This window comes from Cloeon dipterum, chromosome 4, assembly GCF_949628265.1.
Source record: "Cloeon dipterum chromosome 4, ieCloDipt1.1, whole genome shotgun sequence".
Classification (NCBI taxonomy): domain Eukaryota; kingdom Metazoa; phylum Arthropoda; class Insecta; order Ephemeroptera; family Baetidae; genus Cloeon; species Cloeon dipterum.
The window spans coordinates 8,775,215-8,800,473 of NC_088789.1; the positions used below are offsets into that span (position 1 = coordinate 8,775,215).

Here is a 25,259-nt window from a genome sequence, read left to right on the forward strand (position 1 = left end):
AATGAATCTTGGAATCTTGTTTTTTTCCCTGGTTCTGGTAGTTCTGGTAGGAATCCAATAACGTTTCCCAGAAAACAATTTATTTAAAACTATCCTCATCAATGTTGCTAGAAAAATTGGGAATGAATTTTTACTAGATAGTAAGCATTAAATAAATGTGATTTTAATATTTACCACATTATATTTTCAGTCTGCATCATCTGCACTTAATTTATATTTATGATGATTTATAAATTGTATTTAATTTTGTTTATTTTCAATTTTGAGGACAAAAGTCCATGACAAAAGCAGAAAACGGGGGGGGGGGGGGCTTGATATTGCGGAAATGTAGCCTCTAAAAGACCATGACGTGTTTTTTGATCTAAAGAGATGAGTGAGGACGCAGTTACCATGACGACGCCGGCGGCGGGCGCATCAGTTTGTTGTTGTGCCGGCGCCATACCGAACCAAATCATATTCCCTCTGCCAGGCTCAAAAGTTTTGATAATATTCGCGTATCCATGACGACAAATGAAATCAGCGGTGCAACCTGACAGTTTTCCCAGCCTTTACTCCTCCTGCTCTTTTCTCTCTCATCTCCCGCTGTATATACGCCGTGTGTGCGCGCCGCGCGTCCACGCGCTTTTTGCCGACTTACTCAATCGAAAATAATATAATTCCGTACCTTCCCCTGCTTGAGCATCAAACACGTATTATTGTTCTTTCCTCAAGTGGAAGTCGAGTGCGACGATATTCACTCACGCTTATTCAAATTTGGAAAAGCAGCTCGCATCAAAACGCCATATTATTTGTTGGAACATAAGCCCGCATGAAGAAGGATCTTACTGTAGTTTACAATTCTTTTTACGATATACGTATACAGCGAGTTGACTGATTTAAAATTTAACTGTAAATTTATGCCCCAGAAGTATGTATCAATTTTGACATTGAACTGAGAATTTTAGTCTGACATGTCTTGAATTTTCTCAAAATACGCTGATTTTGATAGCATTATTTTCATCATTAAGGACGGACGGATTTTTCCCCATTGTCATAATAAAGATTTTCTTTCTTTGAAGTAGCTTCAAATAAAAGAATCAAGTTTTGAGCTTTTCTTTTTTTAAGAAGGGATTTCCGTCACAGCGAATGTGGGATTAGTGAGATTCCGTCGCTGGCTATTCTTTCTAACCGCCCGCGGGCTCAACAATGAATAAAATCGGCAATTTTCAACGATCGGCGTGGCTTCAAAATTTCCTGCAGCTAATTCTGCGATTTTAAATTTTCTTTTGCTAGAACTGTTCTACTGCGTTAGGCCTGACAATGAGGAGCCAAAACAGCGGCTAAATAGCAGCACAAGAAAATGCGAGACAATCTTATTTTCAAAATTTTTTATTTTGGCCACCCATCCTGCTTTGAAATCTACACACATCAGTAAAACCATTGATTAATATGCTTAATATAATTTAACTCCGCGAGTGTGTGTATTATTTTCGATTTTATCTATCAATTTTTTTACTTCATCGAGTCCATATAGAGGGGATAACACATGAACATAATTATAATAATTCTCAAAATTAAACAAAGTGAATCATTGAAGAAACACTCACAAACAGCTTACCGAAATGTCTTTGTAGGTTTGATATATTAATTCAATTAAGGCTTAACTGGCAATTTATCAAAACCTAAAATGACCTTATATTGATTTAACAGAAAATGAAATGGAAATCAATTTACACAGCAATATATAGCAATTATTTTTATTTCGGAACTGCAAATAAAAATAACCGCATCGTCTTTAAATTTAAAATCGACGTCATTTCTTCTTTCCCGATTTCGGTGGACCTGGAGAACCTGGGTAGAAAATATTAAAATAATCTTGGAGCAGACGGAATCTAAGCTGTTGTACTCTACCTTTTCGAAAGATACTCCTCAGCAAATTCATTATCGGTGCCTCTATTGCCAGATAAAGTAAAACGGACACAGGCAGGCACAAAATTAAGTAGGCGTCGAAATCGTAGAACTATATATCAAAGATAATAATATCAATTTCTGTGCTTTCTTGCAGTCTAAAATATTAACCGCTTCAAAATTCGAAATATAGTTTGCTGTTCGTCGCAGTCCTCGTTGGAAATTAATTATATCTTGGTGGACCAAGTAGAAAGCAAAACTCAATTTGCTTAGCGGCAAGAAGAATTTCCATGAAAGGATGCTATTCACAGGGCCTATCAGAGAAAATTTGAATTTATTATTAATCGACTTGCAAACAATTCGCAACACAACCTCCGTAGCCATTAACGCAGGCCCAAATGACCCAGCCAACTCCAAGGGCCCAGCCAAGTTTGTGCAAACTGGCATAGAAAGCAGCGGCAACAGGCTCATACGTGTAATCCAAGTCGTAGACAATTAAAATTGAATAGACAATTGTCAGACACACTAATGTGCTCAAAAACCATCCAAGAGCCACAGCCCATTTTGGCAGTTTAATATTTCTTTTCTTGCTCAAAATGTAGCCAAGCGCCATTCCAACTAAATATGGCATAGCTCGCAGTGGAGTGTTTCGGTAATAGAGGTCCATGTAGCGGCTTATGTCTGTTCTGATGGAGAAGATTATTTTCAGAGGAATATTGATTTAAATAGTTAAATCATACCCTGGCTTCATGATGAAGGTCCAAGGAAACCTTTCGACGTAAGTAACTCCAAACATGGCACCAAAGCAAGCGCACGATAATATTGCTATCAAGCCCAGTCCATAATTCGGCCACTTCAATAATGGAATTATCACAATTGGCGCTAAGAGTGCCAGTTGCATGTCTACACTCAAATACCATGCCTGTCCCAAGCACTTAACAGGGAAGATAAATTTTAAGAAAAACAGGAAAATTTAAAATGCTCACATTGTCATAAACGTAATTCGATATATAAAGCAATGTTGGCCACCAGTTCTCTCTGCAAATTGTTCGACTAAAACCAGCCGTTATGTACCACATTGGACCCTGGCCAATGTAAATGTGCAGTGATGATAGGTACCATGTGACAACTGCAAGCGCTGGCGTAATCCTGAATTAAAAAATTGTTATTATTCTAAATATTTTTTTGTTTTCATCTACAACCTTAAATATCTATAGATGTAATATTTCCAAATGTTGAACTTTCTGCCTTTTGACTGGTCCACCAATGGAACATAGGTGACTAAAATTCCGCCGAGCAAAAAGAAAGTGTCAACTGACAGGTATCCATTCATCAAAGGAGCCATGCTCCACATGCGAGTAGCCTATAAAATTAAATTAGTGAAATGAAAGGTTTTAACGTCAATTTGAAAAATACTTACCTTTAATTGGACAGAAACATAATTGATGACGGGGAAAGAAATTGCAAACATGTAAGTATGTCCCAAAATGACCCACATCAAAGAGATGACGCGCATGCCATGCAGGCAGCTTAACTGGCCTGGAGCTGGGTTCGAGGGCAATTTCACTAAATCGCCAACATTGGTTTGCAACGAAAATGATTTGACAAAAATTTTCCAGCCTGTAAAGCACATTTAAGCTCAAAATCAAACAATTTAAGCTTGAAATTTAGCTCTTATTTACCCGAATTTTCTATGTTTGGGATGAAGAGTTCGTAGAGAGAAGAAAAGCAAATCCAGCTTGCAACTATTACCACGAATCCACTGAGTTTTCATTAAACTATGATTATTATACAGGAATGGTTGAGCACAATCTTACATGAAGCACCAAGTCAGCGCATCAAATTTTTCTGATCCATCTCCCTCGTAGTAGCACGAATTAGGTGCAATGGATGAGTTCGATTCAATCCCAAAAATATTTGAAAAAGCACCCATGTTGAAATTCGCGACCTCTGTAACCTCTTCATCCGTGCACGAGGAAGGAGCACAGATGGCCCACAAGAAGGGCAGTTGGATTGTTTGTGCTGACCGTGTGGCGCCTCTCTGCGATATTTAATACGCTTTGTTTAAAGAGCCCTATCGAAACATAATATTAAATCTGAATCACATTTGTCAATTCGCTGACAGCCTTTTGAAGCGCAAGGGCATTAACAATGGTTTCATTCAACATGTCAGTCTGTGCAGTACTCTGAAAACCAAAATTGAAGTGACAATATTTGCCCTTAAATCTTGGGGTTCCTGAGTCATCATTTGGCCCTCGGACAGCGATGCACTGATCGAAATTTCCCAACTGGACCAAAAACTGTCCCTCTAAAATGGTTCCAGTCGGATACTTCACAGAAGAGTCGAGCACTGAATAGAAAAAATTGCATTATACATCTGTATAGTAATTTGATATCATTTTTAGCTTACTTTCCCAAGACCATAGTTGAAAATTTGAAAGTCCTTGAATGTAGTCCTGTATGTCTTTTTGACAGTCCGCATTTGCGTGTCTAATAATCAATATAGCCACCAGAGTGATTATTTTTGGGCTCATGATTTTAGCACCTATTGAGAGCACATGAGCTGGGCGCGAGTTAATTTAAATATGAGACGCTTGATGACTCAACACAGTTATATATCTGTGCGAATCTTTAAGTTATGTGATTGCATCATTATCAAGATGACTCACATTCTCTATCGTTTTTTTTTGTTAAAGTGGCTAAAGATGATTGAACCAATGTGCCAGCTGTCGTCCTTGGCGATCGATAAGTGATAAAACTGAAAGAGGTGGTATCAAAGAATAGAAAAACCCTAAAATTCTCAAGAATTGTTACGTGTAAACAGAAAACATATATTTTATGAATATATACGTGGATATTTTGACATTGTTTGCCTCTTGTCATGCTTGACTATGACCCATGACCAAGAGAAGTCTCTATTCTTTAAGAAAAAATAAATTGCATGAAGTTGAATGCTTTGTTATAAAAACACGCTCCATTAGAGTTTTGCAGAATATTAAAAGTTTTAATCAAATATAATTTACAACCTTGTATACTTTAATTTTTTACTCAATTTTACGATTCATTTGTAAAACTAAATTAGGAGCTAATAAAAGCTGTAGCTGTATATAATTTTACTTCACACCTGAACTTTTTCAAAAAGCGTGAGTGTGCGGTGAACCAGTTTTAATGCGCGCGTGTGATAGGTGGGATAGTGGTTTGCACGTGCGCCTCCAGCCACCCCCGACCCGCAGCGTTTTCGGCCAACGCGTATTTTAATTCAGGGTCGTAAGGGTTTTCCCACATTGTCGTATTTGCTTTCAGACCATGAGAAGTTGCAACAAATTCTATAAAGTGATAAAGTCGGCAACTCTCTTAGTGCTCTCCAAGCTCCAAGCCACACGACGAAGGCAAATTCTGAATTGTCTTGACTAAAATTTTCACCGCCACTTCCCAATAGCAACGAGCGTTTAATTTGTTTGATTGTTTAATGTAAAAGGAATTAAAATTAAAAATTTAACAATGCAAGGCATTATGGTATTGATTTAAATAATCGATTTTCATTTTTAAAAATTTGATTACATTGAAGTGCATGTTAAATAAAAAAGATAAATGATCTTGAGACGAAAGATTTATAGCAGCATCTAAATTTAAATTATCTTCTTCATAATGTTTAATAGCAAATTATTGACAACTAGCGAGTCTCACATTTTTTTAAGTTCCATATAAAATAATTAGTCGGTCGAGGATATTAATTTAACGTCTGGTATTTTATTTTCAATTAAAATCATTGCAAGTTGATTAGATTGCATGATACTGGAACTTCCGAAACCATTATCAAGCTTTCTTTCCAAGAATTTTCTCAATCCGGCTTGTAGCGGGATCTGTGAAAAGTAAAAAATATTGATAAATCCTAAAATGAACGTTATAGACGCACATACCTGCACTCTTTTGTTTCTTGAAAGCTAAACGCATTAAATTCATTGATGGTGCTTCTACTACCAGGTAAAGTATGATAGTGTACGGGAAAGTCAATATTATGAAGGAGCCTAAGAGGTACAACTGAAAAATTTGTGTTAAAAATATAAAAAAATACAGTGTAAATATTACATTTTCGAAATGCGACACAAAGTAGGGGGTTCTACGAAGTCCCGCGTACACGTTCATTGCTAATAAGTGCGTCAAATAGCAACAAAACGTTAGTTTGCTTGCTGGGACGAAATATTTCCACGAAAGGATTTTATCCACAATTCCTAAAGCAACACATTATTATTTTATTTTATCAAAGTTAAAGCATATTATTATTTTGGAACGATATTTATATTCTGGTATTAGTTTTTACCTCCGTATCCGTTTACACAGGCCCAAATTATCCAGGAGAGACTTATTGCCCATGCAGGTTTGTGCAGGCTCGAATAGAATGCAGCTTCCAGTGCATTTTGTACAAAGCCTTCCGAGTACGGTATAAGAATTAGAAATATCACTGCAAGGGCAAGAGCCGTGCTGACGAGCCATCCGAGGGCAACACTCCACCTTGGCAAAGGCACGCGAGTTTTCTTGCTCAAGAAATAGCCAAGGGCCATTCCAATAAGATATGGGGACGCCCTCATCGGAGTGTTTTCATACATGATGTCCCAATAGCGATCAATGACATCAGTTCTGGAAATGTTGAATGAGCGAGCCATAAAAACCAAAAATTATGTATGATAAAAACCGCAATGTAGTTTTATTTGTAATTTTATGACTTAAAAACAGGCAACAATCATTGCCGACGGTTGATTTTTTTTTTAATTTCAATCATATATAAATTGGACTGTATATAAGCCAATCAATTATTGATTATATTTTGATAGTGAGCTTAAATTTCTTGTATTACAATCTTTTTTAAGTATCTGTATATGATTATATATTCAGGAACTATTTTTAAAATGTCTCAATGCCCAATAGCGCATTTTTATATGTATATTTTTTCTTTTGAAAAATGTAATAAATAATAATAAACTGAATTAAATTATATTCCTGTTAACTAAAGTAATAAAGTCAAAGAATTGTTCTTAAATAGTATGAGTTGAAATATTTGAATAAAAGATTATTACTCCACTCCAAGGAACACCATAGTCCATGGCAAATTCTCGGTGTAGGTCACAGCAAAAATGGCAGCAATTGAGCCCAGCGTCAGAATGCAAATTGCACCTAGCCCAACTTTGGGCCACTTCATAAGTGGATAAATAATTAATGGGGCCAAAAGAGCAAGCTGCATGTCCACGCATAGATACCAGGTGTGCCCCATGCACTGGAAATATATAAAATATATATTATACAAGTTATGAAAATTTACACCTATTTTTTTAAATGTTGCCTTTCATATGTTTGTCATTAACTTATTTGTAAAAGTTTTGTCTGCAGTTGAAAACTGTAATTTATTTTCATGCTTACATATTCAAAAAAGTAATTTGAAATGTAGAGAAGATTTGCCCACCAATTTTCCTGGCAAATGCCTAGAGCGTAGCGGAAGCTAACGAACCAGAGCGGCCCTTTCCCTGAGTATATGCTCACTGTAGAAGTAAACCAGATAGCCACTGCCAGTGGAATAGATATCCTATGGTTTTAAAGAAGAAATTTAGTTAATTTTAAACCATAAGCTCGGCCTTATTACGATTTATATAATATATTATTTAGTATTGAATTACCTCAAGTATCTGTAGAGGTAGTATTTAAACACGTTGAATTTCCTTCCTTTCGCCAAGTCCATCATTGGAATATACACAGTAAGCAGACCACTTAGCAGGAAGAAAGTGTCCACTGCCATGTAGCCATTGAGAATGGGAGCCATGAACCATTGATGCGAGAACTAAATAGATGCAATTTATTTGAATTCTGGTACAACTAAACAAATCAAATATGTATATTTACCTCCTCTCCATATGAAACATAATTTTGAACAGGCAGGCCTCCAGCAATGGAATATGTATGACACAAGACAATCCACATCATTGACAGGGTCCTCATGCCGTGCAAGCATCCCAACTGACCTGGTACGTGGGCCTTGGGAAGTCTCAATAAATCCTTGAACAGGGTTTGCTTGAGGGAAAACGCGTTGAAAATAGATTTCCAGCCTTTAAATTCATATTTAAAAATTCAAATTAACAAAATTCACGAGCAGTTTGCTACCTGAATATTGATGAGTAGGATGTCGCAATTCCAAAAGAGTAGATACGCATATCAGACAGATTAAAATAGCGACGAATGCTCTAGAAAAGGATGAATTCATAAATTATGCCTAATTTTTTTCTTCAAATTTAAAATTATACATGAAACACCAGGACGCTGCATCAATCACATAGGTTCCATCATTTTCATGGTAACAAGTGTCTTCCCACATTGTCGTATTTGCTATCAGACCATAGGATGCTGCAAAGAACCGCGTATTAAAGTCGGCAACGCGCTTGGCGCCTTCCAAGCCACAAGACGAAGGCACGCACACTCCCCACAACGTGGGCAAAACCAAAGGCTCAGTCATTGTTCTTCCAGTGCGAAACTAAACAGAAACATAAATAAATGTCATCCATTTTTGTGTTAATCACAAGTTTACATTTGTCATCCTTTGCACATTCTGTTGGAATTGAATGTTCCTAGTAAAACTAGCATTTGGAGGTAGCTGAAGTCCTACGGCGAACTGACAGTACTGGCCAGTGAATCTCGGTGGTCCTCCATTTGGCCCGGCTGGCCCATTTATTGCCACGCACTGGTCAAAATTGGCAAGCTGATAGAGAAATGCAAGTTCCATGTAGCCGTCAGTCATGAATTTAGTCGATGAATCGAACACTTTGGAGCATGATTATTGCACGTGAAAGTAAGTGTTACATTAGAAGACGTACTTTCCAGAGACCACAATTGAAGTTTGGAAGGGTCAACGCCGCTCAACCCATTGATATAGTCGTCCACATCGGTATCGCAGTCCGCATTAGCGTAAGAAGCAAATATCAGGCAAAATACAACTATTCCTGTCCAAATCCCCATTCTGTTGTGATAATTCAAACGACTCTCCAATGAACCAAGTTAGAGGAGACATTATATTGAGACGCTTTTTTATCAAATCAAGATATATGATATCAAGCTACGACAGTCCAGTCTCGGTTATTATGTGATTCATATTAATAGCTTGCTTCACAAAGGCGAGAATATTTTAGAGTTATCGAATAAGATAGGTTTTCCAATGACGCGCGCAGTTCTTCAATAAGGCCAAAAAAGGAAAATATTTATTGCATCATTTGATAAATATAAATCATGACGTACGTAATTATCTTGCAATTGAAAATTTATTTCAAGCTGCGTGGGAGTAACTCCTTTTATGACTTCTTTTCAAGCATTTTATTTGTGTTGCCCGATGTTGGTCCTATATCAATTCAATATATTTTAACTCTGAAAGTTTCCGAACCAAATACCTGGTTTGATCAATCTTTTTTTAAACGCCAAGCGCATCAAATTCATTGATGGTGCTTCTACCACCAAGTAGAGAAGAAGAGTATATGGCAGGGTGAGGAAGATACAACTGCTAAACACGTACCACTGAAACAACATGTTTTAATTAATTTACTGTCCATAAAATAAATGGCTAATATATCAGTGTACATTTTCTATGTGTGAGACGAAGAATGGAGTTCTGCGAAGGCTTGAATATAGGTTCAAGGCCGAAATGTGCATCAAATAACCACAGAATGTTAATTTGCTTGCCGGGATGAAGTATTTCCACGATAGAATTTTGTCAACAGCTCCTAGAGCCACGTTTATATGTAAAAGGCGAGAAATATATTTTTTGTTTTTATACCTCCATAGCCGTTGACACAAGCCCATATTATCCAGCAAAGACTGATGGACCAAGCAGGTCTGTGTAGACTTGAGTAGAAAGCAGATTTTAATGCGTTTCGAACATAGCCCTCCGAGTATGGTACAAGAATCAGAAATACAACTGAGAGTGCAAGAGCCGTGCTGACTAGCCATCCTAGGAAAACACCCCACCGGGTCAAGGGCACGTGAAATTTCTTGCTCAGGGCATACCCAAGGGCCATTCCGATCAAATATGGGGATGCCCTCATTGGTGTGTTTCCATAGATGATTCTCCCGTAACGTTCCGCAACGACACCCCTGTATTAATTTTAGTTCACTGTTCAGGTTTCTTAATACACGGTATCAAAAACTTGAGGCAAAAAATCAAAATAAAAAACTATGAAAAAATGTTTTCTACAGATGCTCAGTAAAAAGCTGGCACTAAATTAAATATCTCACTAAAATTGATTTTTAATTTGAGGCTTAATATTTTACTTTAAAAAATTTAAAGTTTATCAATCTGATTTTCTTTACTTAGACTTTTTAAGAAAAGTTACTTTTTACTTTCATATTTTGGAAAATATGCCCCACGCAAAAATTTCCACAGTTCTAAAACTGCGATGTTCTCTTAATATGTCAATGAAATTTAATATCCTTACTCGACGTTGAACTGCGACGTCCACGGCAAATTCTCTGTATACGTAACAGCAAAAACCGCAGCAATCGAGCCAAATGTCAGAAGGAAAATCGCCACTAAGCCATATTTTGGCCACTTAATCAGGGGATAAATAATCAATGGCGCCAGAAGAGCAAGCTGCATGTCCACACAAAGATACCAAGAATGCAGCAGGCACTAGCAAATGGAATTTTAGAAACGCGTGTGTAGTTTTTAATTTTTGGCAAAAGCTGGGAAACGCTAATAAGGTTATTTAAAGGGATATTGCAGCCCAAGTAATGGAAATGTTACAATTAAAACAATATTTTACGTTTTTACACACAACTAGGATTTACACTGTTTATGCGGAGTGGAAATTTGAAAAAAATGTTATTTCTTTACTTACATAGCTAAAGTAGTAATTTGAAATATATAGAAGATTTGGCCACCAATTTTCCTGGCAATATTTCAAAGCGGAGCGGTTATTAAAAAACCATAATGGTCCTTTTCCTATATAAATGTTTACTGAAGACGCAAACCAGATAGCCATTGCTAGTGGAATGGTGATCCTGAAATATTAAACTTTATGGTAGTCAATCGTGTGGACATTAAAATTAATTTTAGAAAAGGTTATTGAGGTTTGAATAAATGATCAAGCATACATTTTCTTCTATTTAATTAACATATAAAATTTAAATCTAAATTCAAGTTGAAATAATGTGTTTAAATTATTATAACTTTGATAACCTTAAATATCTGTAGAGGTAATACTTGAGCACATTGAATTTTCCTCCCTTCGCCACGTCCATCATTGGAACATACACAGTCAGCAATCCACCCAACAGAAAAAAGGTATCAACTGCTAAGTAGCCATTAAGGATTGGTGCCATGAACCATTGCTGCATAAACTAAAAATTGATTATTTTAGATTTTTAACCCTTGCTTTACGACATAAATTTATTGCCTGAGCTGAAAACGATTTAAAATTTTGCATTGGAAAACTTGGAGTGATGGAATAGGTATGGCATAAGATGACCCACATCATGGTTAAAGTTCTCATGCCGTGTAAGCATCCCAAATGACCAGACTTTTTAGGAAGCTTCAGTAAGTCATTTATAAGAGTTTGTTTCAGTGAGAACGCATTAAAAATTGATTTCCATCCTGAAACTCTGTACATTAAAGTAAAAGGTTTAGATTTAAATAGGATGAAATATTTACCTGATGATCCTATCGTCGGAAAGACAATTTCTAATATAGTTGACACGGATATCAAGCACACCAGTAACGAGGAAAATGCTCTATATAAAATTAAGGGCATAAAAATAAATTTAACTTCAAAAAATGCTACATGAAACACCAGGACGCTGCGTCAAGGACCATGGATCCATCGTTTTCGTAATAGCAAGAGTTTTTCTCCACGGTCGTATTTGCCTCAAAACCCAAAGGGTTTGCGAAAAACTGCATGTTAAAATCGGCAACTCGCTTAACACCGTCCAAGCCGCAAGATGACGGTGCACACACGCCCCAAAACGTTCTGGGAATATTTAGGGGTTCGGCTGTCGCTTTTGCAGTGTAAATCTAAACCAGGACAAAAAGATCTTGATTTCAGCGCTTAGGAATTAGGGAATCTCTACATTTGTAATCCTTTGCAAATTTTGCTGCAGTTGGAAAGACTTTTTAACTTCGTCGTTCGAAGGAAGCTGCAATCCAATATCAAAAAAGCAATACTGGCCCGTAAATCTGGGGTTTCCGTCTGTTCCTTGAGGTCCATTTATTGCAACGCATTGGTCGAAATTTCCAAGTTGGTAACGAAATGCGAGTTCCATGACCCCATCCGTAAAGAATTTTGATGATGAATCAAACACTTGGAATATATAGATATTGGATACAAAACATGTATAGCTTTTATAATCATTCACTTTTCTTACTTTCAAGAGACCACAGCTGCAGGTCGGAAGGATTATTTGGATCCAATCCCTTGAAATATTCATCAATGTCAGCATTGCAGTCCGCATTGACAAATGAAGTTGATACTAAACTAAACAAAACTCCTCTCCAAAAATTCATAATGTTAACTTTGAATTTCAACAAGTCAGTTTAATACAGATCTTTAAGAGGTGGCTGCGATTTTTTTTTTATCAAATATTCATAAACTCTTTGATAATATTAAAGCTATCTCAGATTTCTTTGGTTCGTGTTTATTTGCTAGCGATAATACTATACCAAGTGCTTTAGTATAAGTTGAAAACATTGTTATCAATTGAATATGTTGGTCTAAATTATTCAACCTAATCAAGTTGCAACACTTGAGAGGAAAAAATCATACAATTGCAATGGTTGATAGTTTGAAATAATTTATTACCGCATGTTTATTTACATCCAGAATCTCAACATTGACATTTTTTAACCTAAAATAAACAATGATTTGTTTTCAAAATAAATAATTTAAAATCCACGAAGAGAAACAATTGAGTAGAGTGTATTTCAAGATTATCTTAACCTGTATAAACACATAATTATATAATATTAAATATTATATTTTTCAGTTGTTGATAAATGCCGAAAGCTAAACAGCTCCAAAAGGTAGCTGTTTTTATAGTTTCTTCTGAGAAAATATTTTTGCCCTCTGATATACATGATGCCAAGAGACGTAAATGGCGAAAATTATAATTTAAAAATTATATACACAAGCTTTTAATGCTGCGGATAAATTCCCCGTTCTTCTCCTAGGAATTCACTAAATTAAAATTGTTTATTTAATCCACTACTCCTTCTTTTTCTTGAAAATGAGTCGCAACAACGTCATCAGTGGTGATTCAACCCACAAATAGAGTAGCAATGTGAATGGCATAGAGAGCATCACAAATCCGCTGAACCAATATAGCTGGAAAATAACGAAAACGTTTTTTTTATAAATATAAAGTTATATTTCTATTTTACTCCTTACAATTTCAAAATGGGAGACATGCGTTGGAGTTTGTCTAAGGGCCATGAAAACGTAAATCACGGGAAGATGAACTAGGTAGGAACTAAAAGTCATTTTGCTCATCGGCACGAAATATTTCCACGACAAAATTCTGTCTGCAACCCCTAAAAATGATAATTTTTTGCTTTAGTTTAGAGGAAGTTTGAGCAAGTCAACTAACTAAACTTTGTGAGCATATCAAGAACACAAAATGAATAAATTAGTTACCTCCATAACCATTAACGCAAGCCCAAACAATCCAGGAAAGGGTTAGGGCCCAAGCCAATCTGTGGAGGCTTCCATAGAAGGCGGCGTCGAGAGGGTTGTAAACGTAGTCCACCGAGTAAGGAATGAATATGAGAAAGACGACGGTCGCGTTCAGGCCGATGCTGAGGAACCAACCCAGAGCAACAGACCACTTAGGGAGGCGAATGCTCTGCTTTTTGCTCAGCAAGTACCCCAGGGCCATGCCGAGGAGATAAGGAGCCGCACGCATTGGTGAGTTTTCGTAAATGTACTCCCAATAGTAAGCAACTCGTCTTTGGCTGCATGAAAATTGAATAGTAATAATTAATTAGCTTCTGCAACATAGGTGTTAACTACATATAAATAAAAATAAAACATATACTTACAATAATATGTAAAAAATAAATGATAAATTCGTTTCAACATTAAAATTAAACAATAAGCAGGAAATGCAACTCTTGGTTAGATGAAATTTAAAATTATCAATTGGCTCAGCTTTGTGGGTATTAATTCAGGATCGATTGAAATTTAAAAAACACTTTCTAGTACTGAACAGCGACTGTTTTTGTCCCTCATTTTCATTTCAAAATTACTCTAATGGCTACTGAATTAATCCACGCATAGCTGATGAGCGATTGGAAAAATTTATTTCATATTTTTTTGTGTGTTTCTTTTTTTCTGTTTTTATATTGCTGCTAATTATTATTTTAGATTTGAGTCTTACTCTATGTTTGTAAGCATGATGGCCCAGGGAAGCTCTTCGATGTAGGTCACCGTGAAATTGGCTATTGTAGACGCCAACGCGAGTACGCCTATAGCAATCAGTCCGTACTTTGGTTTTCTCATCAGTGGGTAAATGATCAAGGGTGCAAGTAAGGCGTACTGCATGTCAACACACAAATACCAACCGTGACCCAAACACTGCAATATAAAAATTTAACAATATCACACTGATAGAAATTTTGAACTTTAAATTACGTGTCCTTCAAAGTAGTTGGAAACGTAAAGGAGGCCTGCCCACCAGTTTTTCTGGCAATTTTTTCTCGTGTTGTAGAAAGTATCAAACCAGAGAGGACCATTTCCCACGTAAAAATTCAGGGTTGACACGTACCACGTGACAACTGCGAATGGGACGGTTATTCTAAAAAGTTAATATCAGTTTGAAAATTTTAAATCACAAAAACTATACCTGAGATAGCGATAAATGTAATATTTGATCAAGTGGAACTTTCTTCCCTTAGCGTGGTCCATCAACGGCACGTAGGCAGTTAAAACTCCGCCAAGCAAGAAAAACGTGTCCACTGACAAGTAGCCGTTTAATATAGGACCCATAAACCATTGCTTTGAAAACTATTTTTTCGCTTTAAACTTTATGGATTCATCAATTGATTTATTTTTCAAACCTCTCGTGGATAGGTAATATAATTGTCCATTGGCTGCACTTGGGCGTTCGAGTAGGCATGGTTTAAAATAATCCAAAGCATGGATATTGCTCGCATTCCATTTAGACAGTTTAATTGGCTTGATGACTGCGAAGAAGTGGGGAGTTTCGTCAAAGCAGCGATGTTTTTACTCAAGGAGAATGATGCGATCACTATTTTGACAACTGTAATGTTCAGCTCAATTGACTGCACATATATATGATAATAAAATTCCAACCTTCATTGCTTATGTTAAATTCAAGGACATCTAAAACTGTTGATACAAGTATTACAAGAGCCAATACTAAGACAAATACTCTGTAAATTGAGATTTATAAAAATTGGATAACAGCAGGATTTTTGTCCCTCACATGAAAGACCATGAACCGGCGTCCAAGATGCGCGTGCCATCATTTACGTGGTAGCAAGAGTTATCCACCAAGTAAGTGTCTGGAGTTTCATTTAAGGCTGAAGCGAAAAACCTCATGTTGAAGTCAGCAACCCGCTTCACACCGTCGTAGTCGCAGGATGAAGGAGCGCACACAGCCCATTTGTTGTATGGTATTTCTATTTTTTTCTGCTGCAAAATGCATAAATATTGAACATTTGTTCCGTGTTAGTGATTCAGGTCGTACGTTTTCTTTTGAGGTGTACGGAGACATCAGTGCGCTGAAAACATTCTTCGTGTCAACCTCGGCACGTCGAGATTGCGCGACTTGAAATGTGAATTGGCAGTACTGACCAGTGAATCTGGGACTGTCGTCAGGGCCGTTTGGTCCTTTCAATGCGACGCACTGGTCAAAATTTCCGACTTGTACTGCGAACGATTTTTCATAGATTCCGTCGAGTGGAGCCTTGGTTGATGAGTCGAACACTTGAAATTAATAATTAAGTCATTCGAACATCCACAAATATATTATTATTAAAAACGAATTTAATTTAAGGAAAAAACGTACTTTGCAAGGCCCATAGTTGAGGAGAGTCCGATGTAAGTCCATTGATGTATTCAGTTATATCCTGATTGCAGTCAGAATAAGCAAATGAAATAAAAAAGCATGTGAAAACAATTATGGTTCCGTGAGATGCTAGCATTGTCTTGTGTGCGCGGACTCATTGAGGATTTTAGTGCCGATCAGAATCATTAAGCAGGCACCGAGCACGCCAAAGCACTATCTCGGTCGCGCTATCAGTCTCACTCATCAATGTAAATATCATACGTAAGCATTTTGCACGGGCGTCAATTTGGTATCTAAAATGACTCTTCTTGAAGATAACAACTGACTCATTAAGAAGTAAGCCTACTTTTGTTAAACCTGTTTGCTATACCAATATTGCCAATTCAACTGTTTTTGATTAAAGAAAAAGCTCTTTCAATGAACGGGACCTCTAAGGCCTATATTATCCGGAAATGGCGATAAATATTACGTATATTTTATATAGCTCATTAGCTGGCAACTTGATTGATGGTTGTCCAAAATCAGACGTTATCTCCCTTGTGCTATCAAGACAAACTAGTAATATCTCTCTCTCTCGAAGCTTTTAGTTCATCTTTTTATAGTATCAGATATCTAAGCCCTAGAGATCAATTTTGAACCTTTAGCTTCTCAAAAATGGGGGGTTTTAAACCTCTGACTTATTTTGGACTGTTGAGTGATGGCCTCTTATTGTAAGGATTAATTAACTTTCGAATGATTGGTTCTGTTGGAGATATCTTTTATTAATGATTGGCTAAATTAAGTTTTTTATACAAAACATATTTTTTTTCTTAAAATTTCACATATTAGCGCACACGTAGTGTGAGTGTGACGCGATCTTTGTAAAATTTAATGTCTCTGCAGTGCACTGTAAAGGCGCTGCGCCGTTTTCTGGATTTAAAAGACAGAAAATATAAGAAATGAAAATTCTTCCTTCCTACATCTTTAGTATTCTACAAGTGACCCAATGCAGCTCAAAACTTTGTAAACACGCTGAAGAGGATTTGGTAATAGATTAGAGACAGATTAAACGTTTATATGTGCAGAGGTAAACAAAGAACTGACTCGTTAATAATAATTATTTACATAAATAATTTCTCCCATGCAATTATTTATATAAAAAAAAATAAAAAAACACTTGACTCAAATGAATAAATCGATGAACAGAACTATAAAATTACTACAAACACTGCATAAATTACAAAGACAATCTCTCTCTCTCTCTCTCTCTCTCTCTCTCTCTCTCTCTCTCTCTCTCTCTCTCTCTCTCTCTCTCTCTCTCTCTCTCTCTCTCTCTCTCTCTCTCTCTCTCTCTCTCTCTCTCTCTCTCTCTCTCTCTCTCACCACACACTGACCCATAATGGGTTCAAGGTAGAAAAAGATAAAGCAAGCCTCTCGGTGAACAAATGAAGAGATTTTCTCGGCATGCTTTTATTTCTTTTAAGAAACCTAAAATAGAAAAAGGAAGATAACAAAATATATTTTGAAGGAAACATATATCTCATATTTAATATCAACCACGATGCACAGCTTCAAGAATAAAGTATAAATTTAGCTGCTCTTAATTTCTTCTAATTCTTCAGCTTTCTTTTCTTCAACAGGTTCTGCTTCATGATTGTTCTCTTTCACTTTTTCATCTTTCTCTTCTTGATCGTTGTTATTTTGGTCACCTTTCACGATGGGAGCGACGAATCGATTTGCTATTCAAAATCAATTAATATAAGGTTTTAAGAAAAACTTATCAATAAAAGTAGTATCTATCTCACGTTTTCCAAAAGCAGCCCTAATAATCGACTGACAAGGAGCGTCTACGGCCAGGTAAAGCCAGAAAGTCAAAGGGATCATCATTATCAAATTTCCCAAAAACTCAAAGACCTAGATTAGAAAATGATTTAATTATGTTAGTAAATTTATTTTTATAATTAAATACTATCTCAAAGTTTGAAAAGTAAGTGTTGGTTCTAATCAGCGCCACGTGGTAATACATAAGGTCCATATGCACCAAGTAAGCACAAAAACTGAGTTTGCTCAAAGGTAAAAAATATTTCCACGAAAGAATCGAGTTCACTGGACCTGAAAAATAAAATGTGCTAATATCGAGACAATTATTCAATGTTTTCACTGCTTTACCGCCATATCCATTAACGCAAGCCCAAACCACCCAGCTTAATCCAACCGACCAACCAAGTCTATGAAGTGCAGAGTAGAAAGCAGCGTCAAGATTATCATATACAAAGTTCCTGTCGTAAATGATGAGGATGGTGTAGATGATAGCCAAGCAACCTGCCGAGTTTAGAATCCACTCAAGCACCACACCCCATTTCGGCAACTTGAATGTAATTTTATTTGCTAGTACATAAGCCAGGGCCATTCCGCACAAGTAAGGCACTGCTCGGGCGCCCGGGTTATTGTATATTAGGTCATAGAAGTTTCCAGTAGACTCTTGCCTATTGAGGAAAGCAATTATGCTACTTTATTAGTTTTATTAAAAAAATTAAATTTGCTTACACCACCGTGAAAGACAATGTCCACGGTAGGCTATAGACATATGTGAGCCCGAAAGACACGGCCATAGAACCCAAAGTGAGGACTCCGATGAGACCAAGACCAATTTTTGGCCATATGAGTAAAGGGTAAATAACGATCGGTGCCAACACGGCCAGCTGCATATCTACCATCAAGTACCAAGCTTGTCCAACGCACTTTAAAATAGAATGTATTTATTATTCAATTGGAGTGAATCGAGAGGTGTGGCATTAATTTCTTACCGTAGTCTCAATAGGTTTGTAAAAGTTGGTGAAGTATAGAAGAGTGACCCACCAGTAGTTAGAGCACCTTTGTGTTTGAGTTTCTATAAACAAGTCCCACATGGGAGTAGCTCCCATTCGCCTGTGCAGGGTTGACAGGTAGAACACTACCATTGCCAGCGGAAGAGTGATTCTGGTTTAATATTTGAATTTAAATTTAGTCAAGGTGTTACCAAGCAAATAGTTTTACCTAAGGTATCTGAACAAAATGTATTTGAAAACATTAAATGAGCGACCTTTCTTCTTATCCAACAAAACAACGTAAACGGTTAGCAAACCACTCAAGAAGAAAAACGTATCCACTCCCAACGCTCCGCTATAAATAGGTGCCATCGACCACTCGTGAAGATACTAGGGAAATATTTAATTAGATATTCAAATGTAACACAAAGGTAGTGAATCTTAAACTACCTTATCAAATGCCATCACAGCGTTGATGTGCGGGAGGTAAGCGTTAATCATGTAACAATGAAGAAGAATAATCCACCACGTACTGACAACCCTTATTCCATGCAGGCAAGCCAGTTGGCCAGGCGCAACAGATTTTGGCAGCGTGAACAAGTTGCGCAAATTGGTTCTCAAAGAAAATGACTGCACAGCAATGTGTAAATCTAGCACATGAATATATTAAATATTTCTTAATCTTCCTTAGAAAAGTTATCTACCTTGTCCTTTAGGCCAAAAGTAGTCACAAATCGTAGCATATGCCATAATGATTGTCAACACGAGAAAAATGATGCTAAAACAGTTGCATTAAATAGCATATAAATATCACATAAAAATCTCAAATTACATGAAAGCCCAAGAGCCCGTGTCCAGGTCTTGTTTGCCGTCATCCTCATAATGGCAAGAGTTTTCAATGACAGTAGTGTCAATAGCCAGATTAAGGACAGAAAAAAACTGCTTCAGGTTGAAATCTGCTACTTGTTTGACACCTTCGACATTGCAGGACGACGGAGCGCAAACGGCCCACTGAGCAGGAATCGCCACGTTGGGAATCAAACCACTCTAAAAATTTGAATTTTTCATATTAAAACTAAACTTTCATTTTATATCATAAGGAGCACTATAAATTTACTTGTGGAGATACGGCGTTAATGAAACCATTGGAGTCTTTGTAGCTGATGCCTTTGGTGATTTTGTCGTGCGCCAGTTTCATTTGGGCGAAAACAAGGCGAGACCTCGCATCCGCATCATCACGAATCGTAAAACCAAGTTGCGCCCGACAGTATTTTCCAGTGAACCTGGGTTTATTGTCGCTGTTTACCGGTCCATTTACAGAAAGACACTCGTCAAAGTTGCCAAACTGAAACAGGAAGGAACCTTGAAGGAGACCGTCAGGTGGCAACTTAGATGACGAGTCCAGCACTGAAAAAAAAACAGTGAAAAGTCTAAAAGAGAAAAATTTAAATTATTTTAGATTTAAAGTTTTACTATTGGTTTGATTCGCCTTCAATCACTATAGTTTTTAAACACTTTTAAGCAAATATTTGTAATGCAGCATTTTTTTATCAATATTGTGTATAAATTTGAAGCAATCAAAACGCAGATAATTTCAAAGTTAATATTTGTACCTAAAATGTAATTTTTATATCATGAAAAGGCATTATTTGCGATTTATTTTTTTTTTAAATTTGAGCCAAAAGACAATTTTAGTGACAAAAATAATTACTTTTAAGCGCCCATGGTGTGCTGCTGAGGAGTCCAAGTTGGTAAGCTGTGATATCTGCGGTGCATTGCAAAGACGGTGCTCCGTTTACCGAGTTGAACGCTAAAACTGCAAAGAGACAAAAAACCGACGCTCTCCTGTGATTCATCTTTCAGTTTTCCGCAAATGCCACAATGGAACTCAAACACCTGGTTTAGGTAATCGATTTGATGCTGATAAGAAGGCAATAGTCAGAGATAAGCAGCATGTATGACTCATGGTATTTTACATTAAACTTGAAGATAAAAGATAAATCTTTGGTGGACATCTTACTCGTCTCCTGATTTTTATTTCTTTGAATTGTAACAAATCTTAGAATGTATTTGCCATTTGAACATTACAAAATCAATTAAAAATAAGTCTCTACAAAGCATTTCAAACCCCAATTTTTCCAGAATATACTTGTAGCGGTACAGGAGCGCGGTCCTCCTTTTTGTTTGGAGCCAACGATTGTCGGCAGTTTGAATTATTGTAATTTTGAACTATGGTTTAACAGCAGAAAGATGATTTTAAAATAAGAATTCAGTTTTCGACCGTCAGCCACTCGGTGCTGACGTGGGTCGTTTAATATCACACAGAACCCGATTCAAAGGGGTGAGTCCAGCAAAAGAATTTATTTGATGTTTATTCTTACTTATTATTGTAAAACAATTTCAGTTCTGGTATTTGATTTGTGTCCGATCGGATTACAACTGTAAACGACTTTATCAAGAAAATTCTTCATCTAATTTCATCGGTCTTCATCATTTCATCACCACGTCATCCCACTACATACTCGCTATTCCCCAAAAACCAAATTTTTGGCTTAGTAAATATCTCATCTTTAATATCAATCACGAGCACACAATGAAGTACAAAGCATTTAATGGCTTTTAATTTCGTGTAATTCTTCGTCATTTTCTTCATCGATTATGTCTGTTTCATCATTGTCCTCTCGATCAATTTCTTTCAATTCTTCTGCTTTCTCTTCTTCAGTTGGACTTGCTTCATCACTGTCCCCGTGCATGATATCCTGTAATTCTTCTTCATTTTTTTCTTCGATTGCCTCTGTTTCATCATTGTCCTCTCGATCAATCTCTTGTAATTCTTCTGCTTTATTTTCTTCAGTTGGACCTGCTTCATCACTGTCTTTGTGCACGATTTCTTGTAATTCTTCGGCTTTCTTTTCTCCGGTTGGCTCTGCTTCATCATTGTCCTCTTTAACCTTTTCAACTTTTTCTTCTTTTTTGTTGTTGTTTTGGTCACCTTTCACGGTGGGTGCGACGAATCGATTTGCTATTAAAAGTAAATGAAATTTGCGTTCAAGGAAAAAATATACTAAATTAAGTCTGTATATCTCACTTTTTCCAAATGCAGCCCTAATAATCGACTGGCAAGGAGCGTCCACGGCCAGGTAAAGCCAAAGAGTTAGAGGGATCATCATTATTAAATTTCCGAAAAATTCGAATATCTAAATAGAAAAATGATATTATTTCTTGAACTTTTAATATTGAAAAAAATATTTTACTATCTCAAAGTTGGAGAAGTAAGTATTGGTCCTCATCAGTGCCACGTGGTAATTCATCAGGTCCATATGCACCAAATAAGCACAAAAACTGAGTTTGCTTAGAGGTATGAAATATTTCCACGAAAGAATGGAGTTAACGGGACCTAAAAAGAAAAATAACAATGAAAATAGCCTTCGTTAGACAATTCAATTAATTGATTTACCCCCGTATCCATTGACACATGCCCAAACCACCCAGCTTAACCCACTTGCCCAACCAAGTCGATGAAGCGCAGAATAAAAAGCAGCGTCAAGATTGTCATAGACGAAATTTCTGTCGTAAATGATGAGGATGGTATAGATGATGGCCAAGCATCCTGCCGAGTTGAGAATCCACTCGAGCACCACGCCCCATTTCGGCAACTTGTACGTAATTTTATTCGCGAGTACGTAAGCCAATGCCATTCCACACAAATAAGGTACTGCTCGGGCTGCAGGGTTACCATAGATGAGTTCAAAAAAATTTCCAGTAGCTTCATTTCTGTAAGGAAATATTATTAATTTTTTGTTCAAAGAGAAATTTTATTGCTTACTGTATTACTATTGACATAGTCCACTGCAAGTTATAGACATATGTGAGCCCAAACGACACGGCCATGGAGCCCAAAGTGAGCACTCCAATCAGTCCAAGACCAATTTTTGGCCATTTTAGTAATGGGAAAATAACAATTGGCGCCAGCACGGCCAGCTGCATGTCTACCATCAAATACCAACCTTGGCTGACGCACTAATGAAAATAATTTATCTTTATGATCTAATGTATGATTCAATGAATTTGTTTTACCGTAGTCTCAATCGTGTTGAAAAAATTGGTGAAATAAAGAAGCGTAACCCACCAATAATCTGCGCAATTTTGGGTCGCTGGTTCAATGAACAAGTCCCACGTGGGAGTCGCTCCCACTCGCCTGTGCAAGGTTGACAGGTAGAACACTACCATCGCCAGCGGAAGAGTGATTCTGGTTTGATATTTGCATTTTAAATTAATGATGTTACCAAGCAATTAATTTTACCTCAGATATCTGAACAAAATGTATTTGAAAACATTAAATGAGCGACCTTTCTTCTGATCCAACAAAATAACGTAAACGGTTAGCAAACCACTCATGAAGAAAAACGTGTCCACACCCAACGCTCCACTGTAAATTGGGGCCATCGACCACATATGCGAATACTACAAAATAATTAATTTAATACGATGCAACACAGACACCTTGCAATGTTAATTGCCTTATCAAAGGCCATCACAGCGTTGATGTGTGGGAGGAAGGAATTGATCATGTAGCAATGAAGAAGAATAATCCACCACGTACTGACAACCCTTATTCCATGCAGGCAAGCCAGTTGTCCAGGAACAACAGTTTTTGGCAGCGTGAACAAGTTGCGCAAATTGGTTCTCAAAGAAAAAGATTGCACGACTACGTGTAAATCTAATAACATAAAATTTAGTGTCTTTACCCCCCTGAGGAATATTTTATAATTTTCAATACCTTGTCCTTCAGGCCAAATGTAGTCGCAAATTGTCGCATATGCCATAAATACAGTCAAGGCAAGAATGAGGATACTAAAAATATCAAGAATGATTAACAAAACACAGAAAGTTAATCTAAAATTACATGAACGCCCAGGATCCTGTATCTAAATCTTGTTTACCATCATCCTCATAATGGCAAGAGTTTTCAATTACAGCTGTATCAATATTCAGACCGAGAACTGAAAAAAACTGCTTCAGGTTGAAATCTGCTACTTGTTTGACACCTTCGGCATTGCAGGACGACGGAGCGCAAACGGCCCACTGTGCCGGAATCGTTGTGTTGGGAATCAATCCGCTCTGAAAATTCGTATTTGTATTAAAACCTTAATTCAAATTTATATGACTTATATTTACTTGTGGAACTAGGATGTTTTTGAATCCATTGAAGTCCCTGTAGTTATTGCCTTTGGTAATTTTATCGTACGCGAGTTTCATTTTGGCGAAAATCATTTTAGACTTTTCGTCAGTCTCATCTTTGGTAGAAAACCCAAGTTGCACTCGACAATATTTTCCGGTAAACCTGGGTTTATTTTCGCTGTTTACAGGCCCATTTACAGATAAACACTCATCAAAGTTGCCAAACTGAAACAGGAAGGAACCTTGAAGGAGACTGTCAGGTGGCAACTTCGATGACGAGTCCAGCACTGAAAGAAGAAAGAATTAATAATAAAAATTAATGGATCAAATAAATTGCTATTCGTTAAACATCGATTTTGTTGGATAGTTTTTTTTGTGGATTCCCACAATCAAGGTTTGTAAACAATCCTTGAGGCAAGATTAAACAAACATTTTGTTTTGATAATGATTTTATCAAATAAATCAAATCAGCATATTTAGTGAGATAATAAATATATTATTAAAATATTTAATACTTTTGCTTTTTCACATCATCATGATAAATTTATTAAGGGATGAAGGTGTAGCTTTTTAAAAGTCAAATAAGCATAAATGCAAAATCAATATAATACTGTATAAACACAAATTACTTTTGAGCGCCCAAGGTGTGACTGTAAGGAGGCCTGCTTTGTAAGCTGTGATGTCTGCGGTGCATTGCAAAGACGGTGCACCGTTTGCTATCTTAAAAGCTAAAACTGCAAAGAGGCAAAAAACTAAGACACTCCTGCGCTCCATCTTCATTCGCGGCAAGTGCCAAAATGTAGCTCATGCACTTGCTCCATAAATGGGCTGCAGCGGTTTTGGTAATCGATTTGTGATAGATAACAAGGCCAATACTAAGAGATAAGCTGGTGCTGTCTCACGCTCTATGCCTCTTGAGTTCTAGATGAAAGTAAATAAATACAATCCATGCAAATGAAATAAAAAACCTCTAAAATTTGTAATCACATATTGCAACAACTAATACCAATGGAAATTTTGATTAAAATTCTTCAAGTAACTATATCACAAAACATTTGAACTATAATAAAAGAAATCGTTCAATAAAATAAAGCACTCTTGCGCTTCTTGCTATTTTTGTTTTTTCCCCAAACAAAAAATTTACGAGCATTATACTAACGAAAAATGGTTCACAAGTTTGGCGATAAATTCTGTAAACTGCAACCTTTAGTCAAGGAAAATCAATTTCACCGTTGCAGTGACGCAGAGAGAAAAGAGAACTTTTGGTGCACGTTACTATCTCCGTTATTTATCTTACGCCGGAATGCCAGGCGATCTGGCGCTTCCGCGCCGCCAAAAGATGGTGAAACGATATTT

General features: G+C 36.8%; 6 protein-coding genes across 6 annotated transcripts; all 6 read right to left on the reverse strand.

Annotated features, from left to right (window-relative positions):
• Positions 1 to 1,708: 1,708 nt before the first annotated feature.
• Positions 1,709 to 4,481, reverse strand: LOC135942794 (nose resistant to fluoxetine protein 6-like). The gene is made up of 12 exons (XM_065489102.1): positions 4,298 to 4,481; positions 3,993 to 4,237; positions 3,705 to 3,928; positions 3,570 to 3,649; positions 3,308 to 3,507; positions 3,090 to 3,250; positions 2,874 to 3,036; positions 2,628 to 2,821; positions 2,260 to 2,573; positions 2,059 to 2,201; positions 1,891 to 1,999; positions 1,709 to 1,830 (listed from the first exon to the last, which is right to left on the reverse strand). Exons 1-12 carry the CDS (start codon positions 4,419 to 4,421, stop codon positions 1,793 to 1,795), a joined length of 1,995 nt encoding a protein of 664 aa, XP_065345174.1. The 5' UTR covers positions 4,422 to 4,481; the 3' UTR covers positions 1,709 to 1,792.
• A 1,116-nt stretch (positions 4,482 to 5,597) lies between these two features.
• LOC135942645 (nose resistant to fluoxetine protein 6-like) lies at positions 5,598 to 9,037 on the reverse strand. Its single transcript, XM_065488893.1, has 12 exons — positions 8,745 to 9,037; positions 8,459 to 8,691; positions 8,178 to 8,404; positions 8,038 to 8,117; positions 7,780 to 7,982; positions 7,557 to 7,717; positions 7,303 to 7,465; positions 6,963 to 7,159; positions 6,209 to 6,525; positions 5,977 to 6,119; positions 5,808 to 5,928; positions 5,598 to 5,750 (listed from the first exon to the last, which is right to left on the reverse strand). The coding sequence occupies exons 1-12, from the start codon at positions 8,884 to 8,886 to the stop codon at positions 5,704 to 5,706; spliced, it is 2,034 nt and encodes a 677-aa protein (XP_065344965.1). The 5' UTR covers positions 8,887 to 9,037; the 3' UTR covers positions 5,598 to 5,703.
• Positions 9,038 to 9,101: 64 nt separating this feature from the next.
• On the reverse strand, positions 9,102 to 12,451 carry LOC135942977 (nose resistant to fluoxetine protein 6-like). Its single transcript, XM_065489348.1, has 12 exons — positions 12,277 to 12,451; positions 11,983 to 12,212; positions 11,697 to 11,926; positions 11,567 to 11,646; positions 11,313 to 11,509; positions 11,096 to 11,256; positions 10,755 to 10,917; positions 10,353 to 10,546; positions 9,695 to 10,011; positions 9,499 to 9,641; positions 9,312 to 9,435; positions 9,102 to 9,262 (listed from the first exon to the last, which is right to left on the reverse strand). The coding sequence occupies exons 1-12, from the start codon at positions 12,413 to 12,415 to the stop codon at positions 9,216 to 9,218; spliced, it is 2,025 nt and encodes a 674-aa protein (XP_065345420.1). The 5' UTR covers positions 12,416 to 12,451; the 3' UTR covers positions 9,102 to 9,215.
• A 249-nt stretch (positions 12,452 to 12,700) lies between these two features.
• On the reverse strand, positions 12,701 to 16,106 carry LOC135944171 (nose resistant to fluoxetine protein 6-like). The gene is made up of 11 exons (XM_065490959.1): positions 15,937 to 16,106; positions 15,616 to 15,854; positions 15,352 to 15,560; positions 15,219 to 15,298; positions 14,963 to 15,165; positions 14,749 to 14,909; positions 14,538 to 14,700; positions 14,284 to 14,480; positions 13,542 to 13,858; positions 13,296 to 13,438; positions 12,701 to 13,232 (listed from the first exon to the last, which is right to left on the reverse strand). The coding sequence occupies exons 1-11, from the start codon at positions 16,070 to 16,072 to the stop codon at positions 13,113 to 13,115; spliced, it is 1,968 nt and encodes a 655-aa protein (XP_065347031.1). The 5' UTR covers positions 16,073 to 16,106; the 3' UTR covers positions 12,701 to 13,112.
• A 1,243-nt stretch (positions 16,107 to 17,349) lies between these two features.
• On the reverse strand, positions 17,350 to 20,596 carry LOC135943930 (nose resistant to fluoxetine protein 6-like). The gene is made up of 12 exons (XM_065490600.1): positions 20,434 to 20,596; positions 19,840 to 20,129; positions 19,555 to 19,769; positions 19,427 to 19,500; positions 19,173 to 19,372; positions 18,952 to 19,112; positions 18,723 to 18,894; positions 18,463 to 18,656; positions 18,085 to 18,401; positions 17,885 to 18,027; positions 17,721 to 17,829; positions 17,350 to 17,654 (listed from the first exon to the last, which is right to left on the reverse strand). Exons 1-12 carry the CDS (start codon positions 20,576 to 20,578, stop codon positions 17,506 to 17,508), a joined length of 2,169 nt encoding a protein of 722 aa, XP_065346672.1. The 5' UTR covers positions 20,579 to 20,596; the 3' UTR covers positions 17,350 to 17,505.
• Positions 20,597 to 21,135: 539 nt separating this feature from the next.
• LOC135943931 (nose resistant to fluoxetine protein 6-like) lies at positions 21,136 to 24,676 on the reverse strand. The gene is made up of 12 exons (XM_065490601.1): positions 24,533 to 24,676; positions 23,901 to 24,190; positions 23,629 to 23,843; positions 23,503 to 23,576; positions 23,261 to 23,442; positions 23,026 to 23,186; positions 22,800 to 22,971; positions 22,549 to 22,742; positions 22,180 to 22,496; positions 21,977 to 22,119; positions 21,811 to 21,919; positions 21,136 to 21,744 (listed from the first exon to the last, which is right to left on the reverse strand). Coding segments are annotated over exons 1-12 (2,271 nt in total). The 5' UTR covers positions 24,534 to 24,676; the 3' UTR covers positions 21,136 to 21,331.
• Between the last annotated feature and the right edge of the window lie 583 nt (positions 24,677 to 25,259).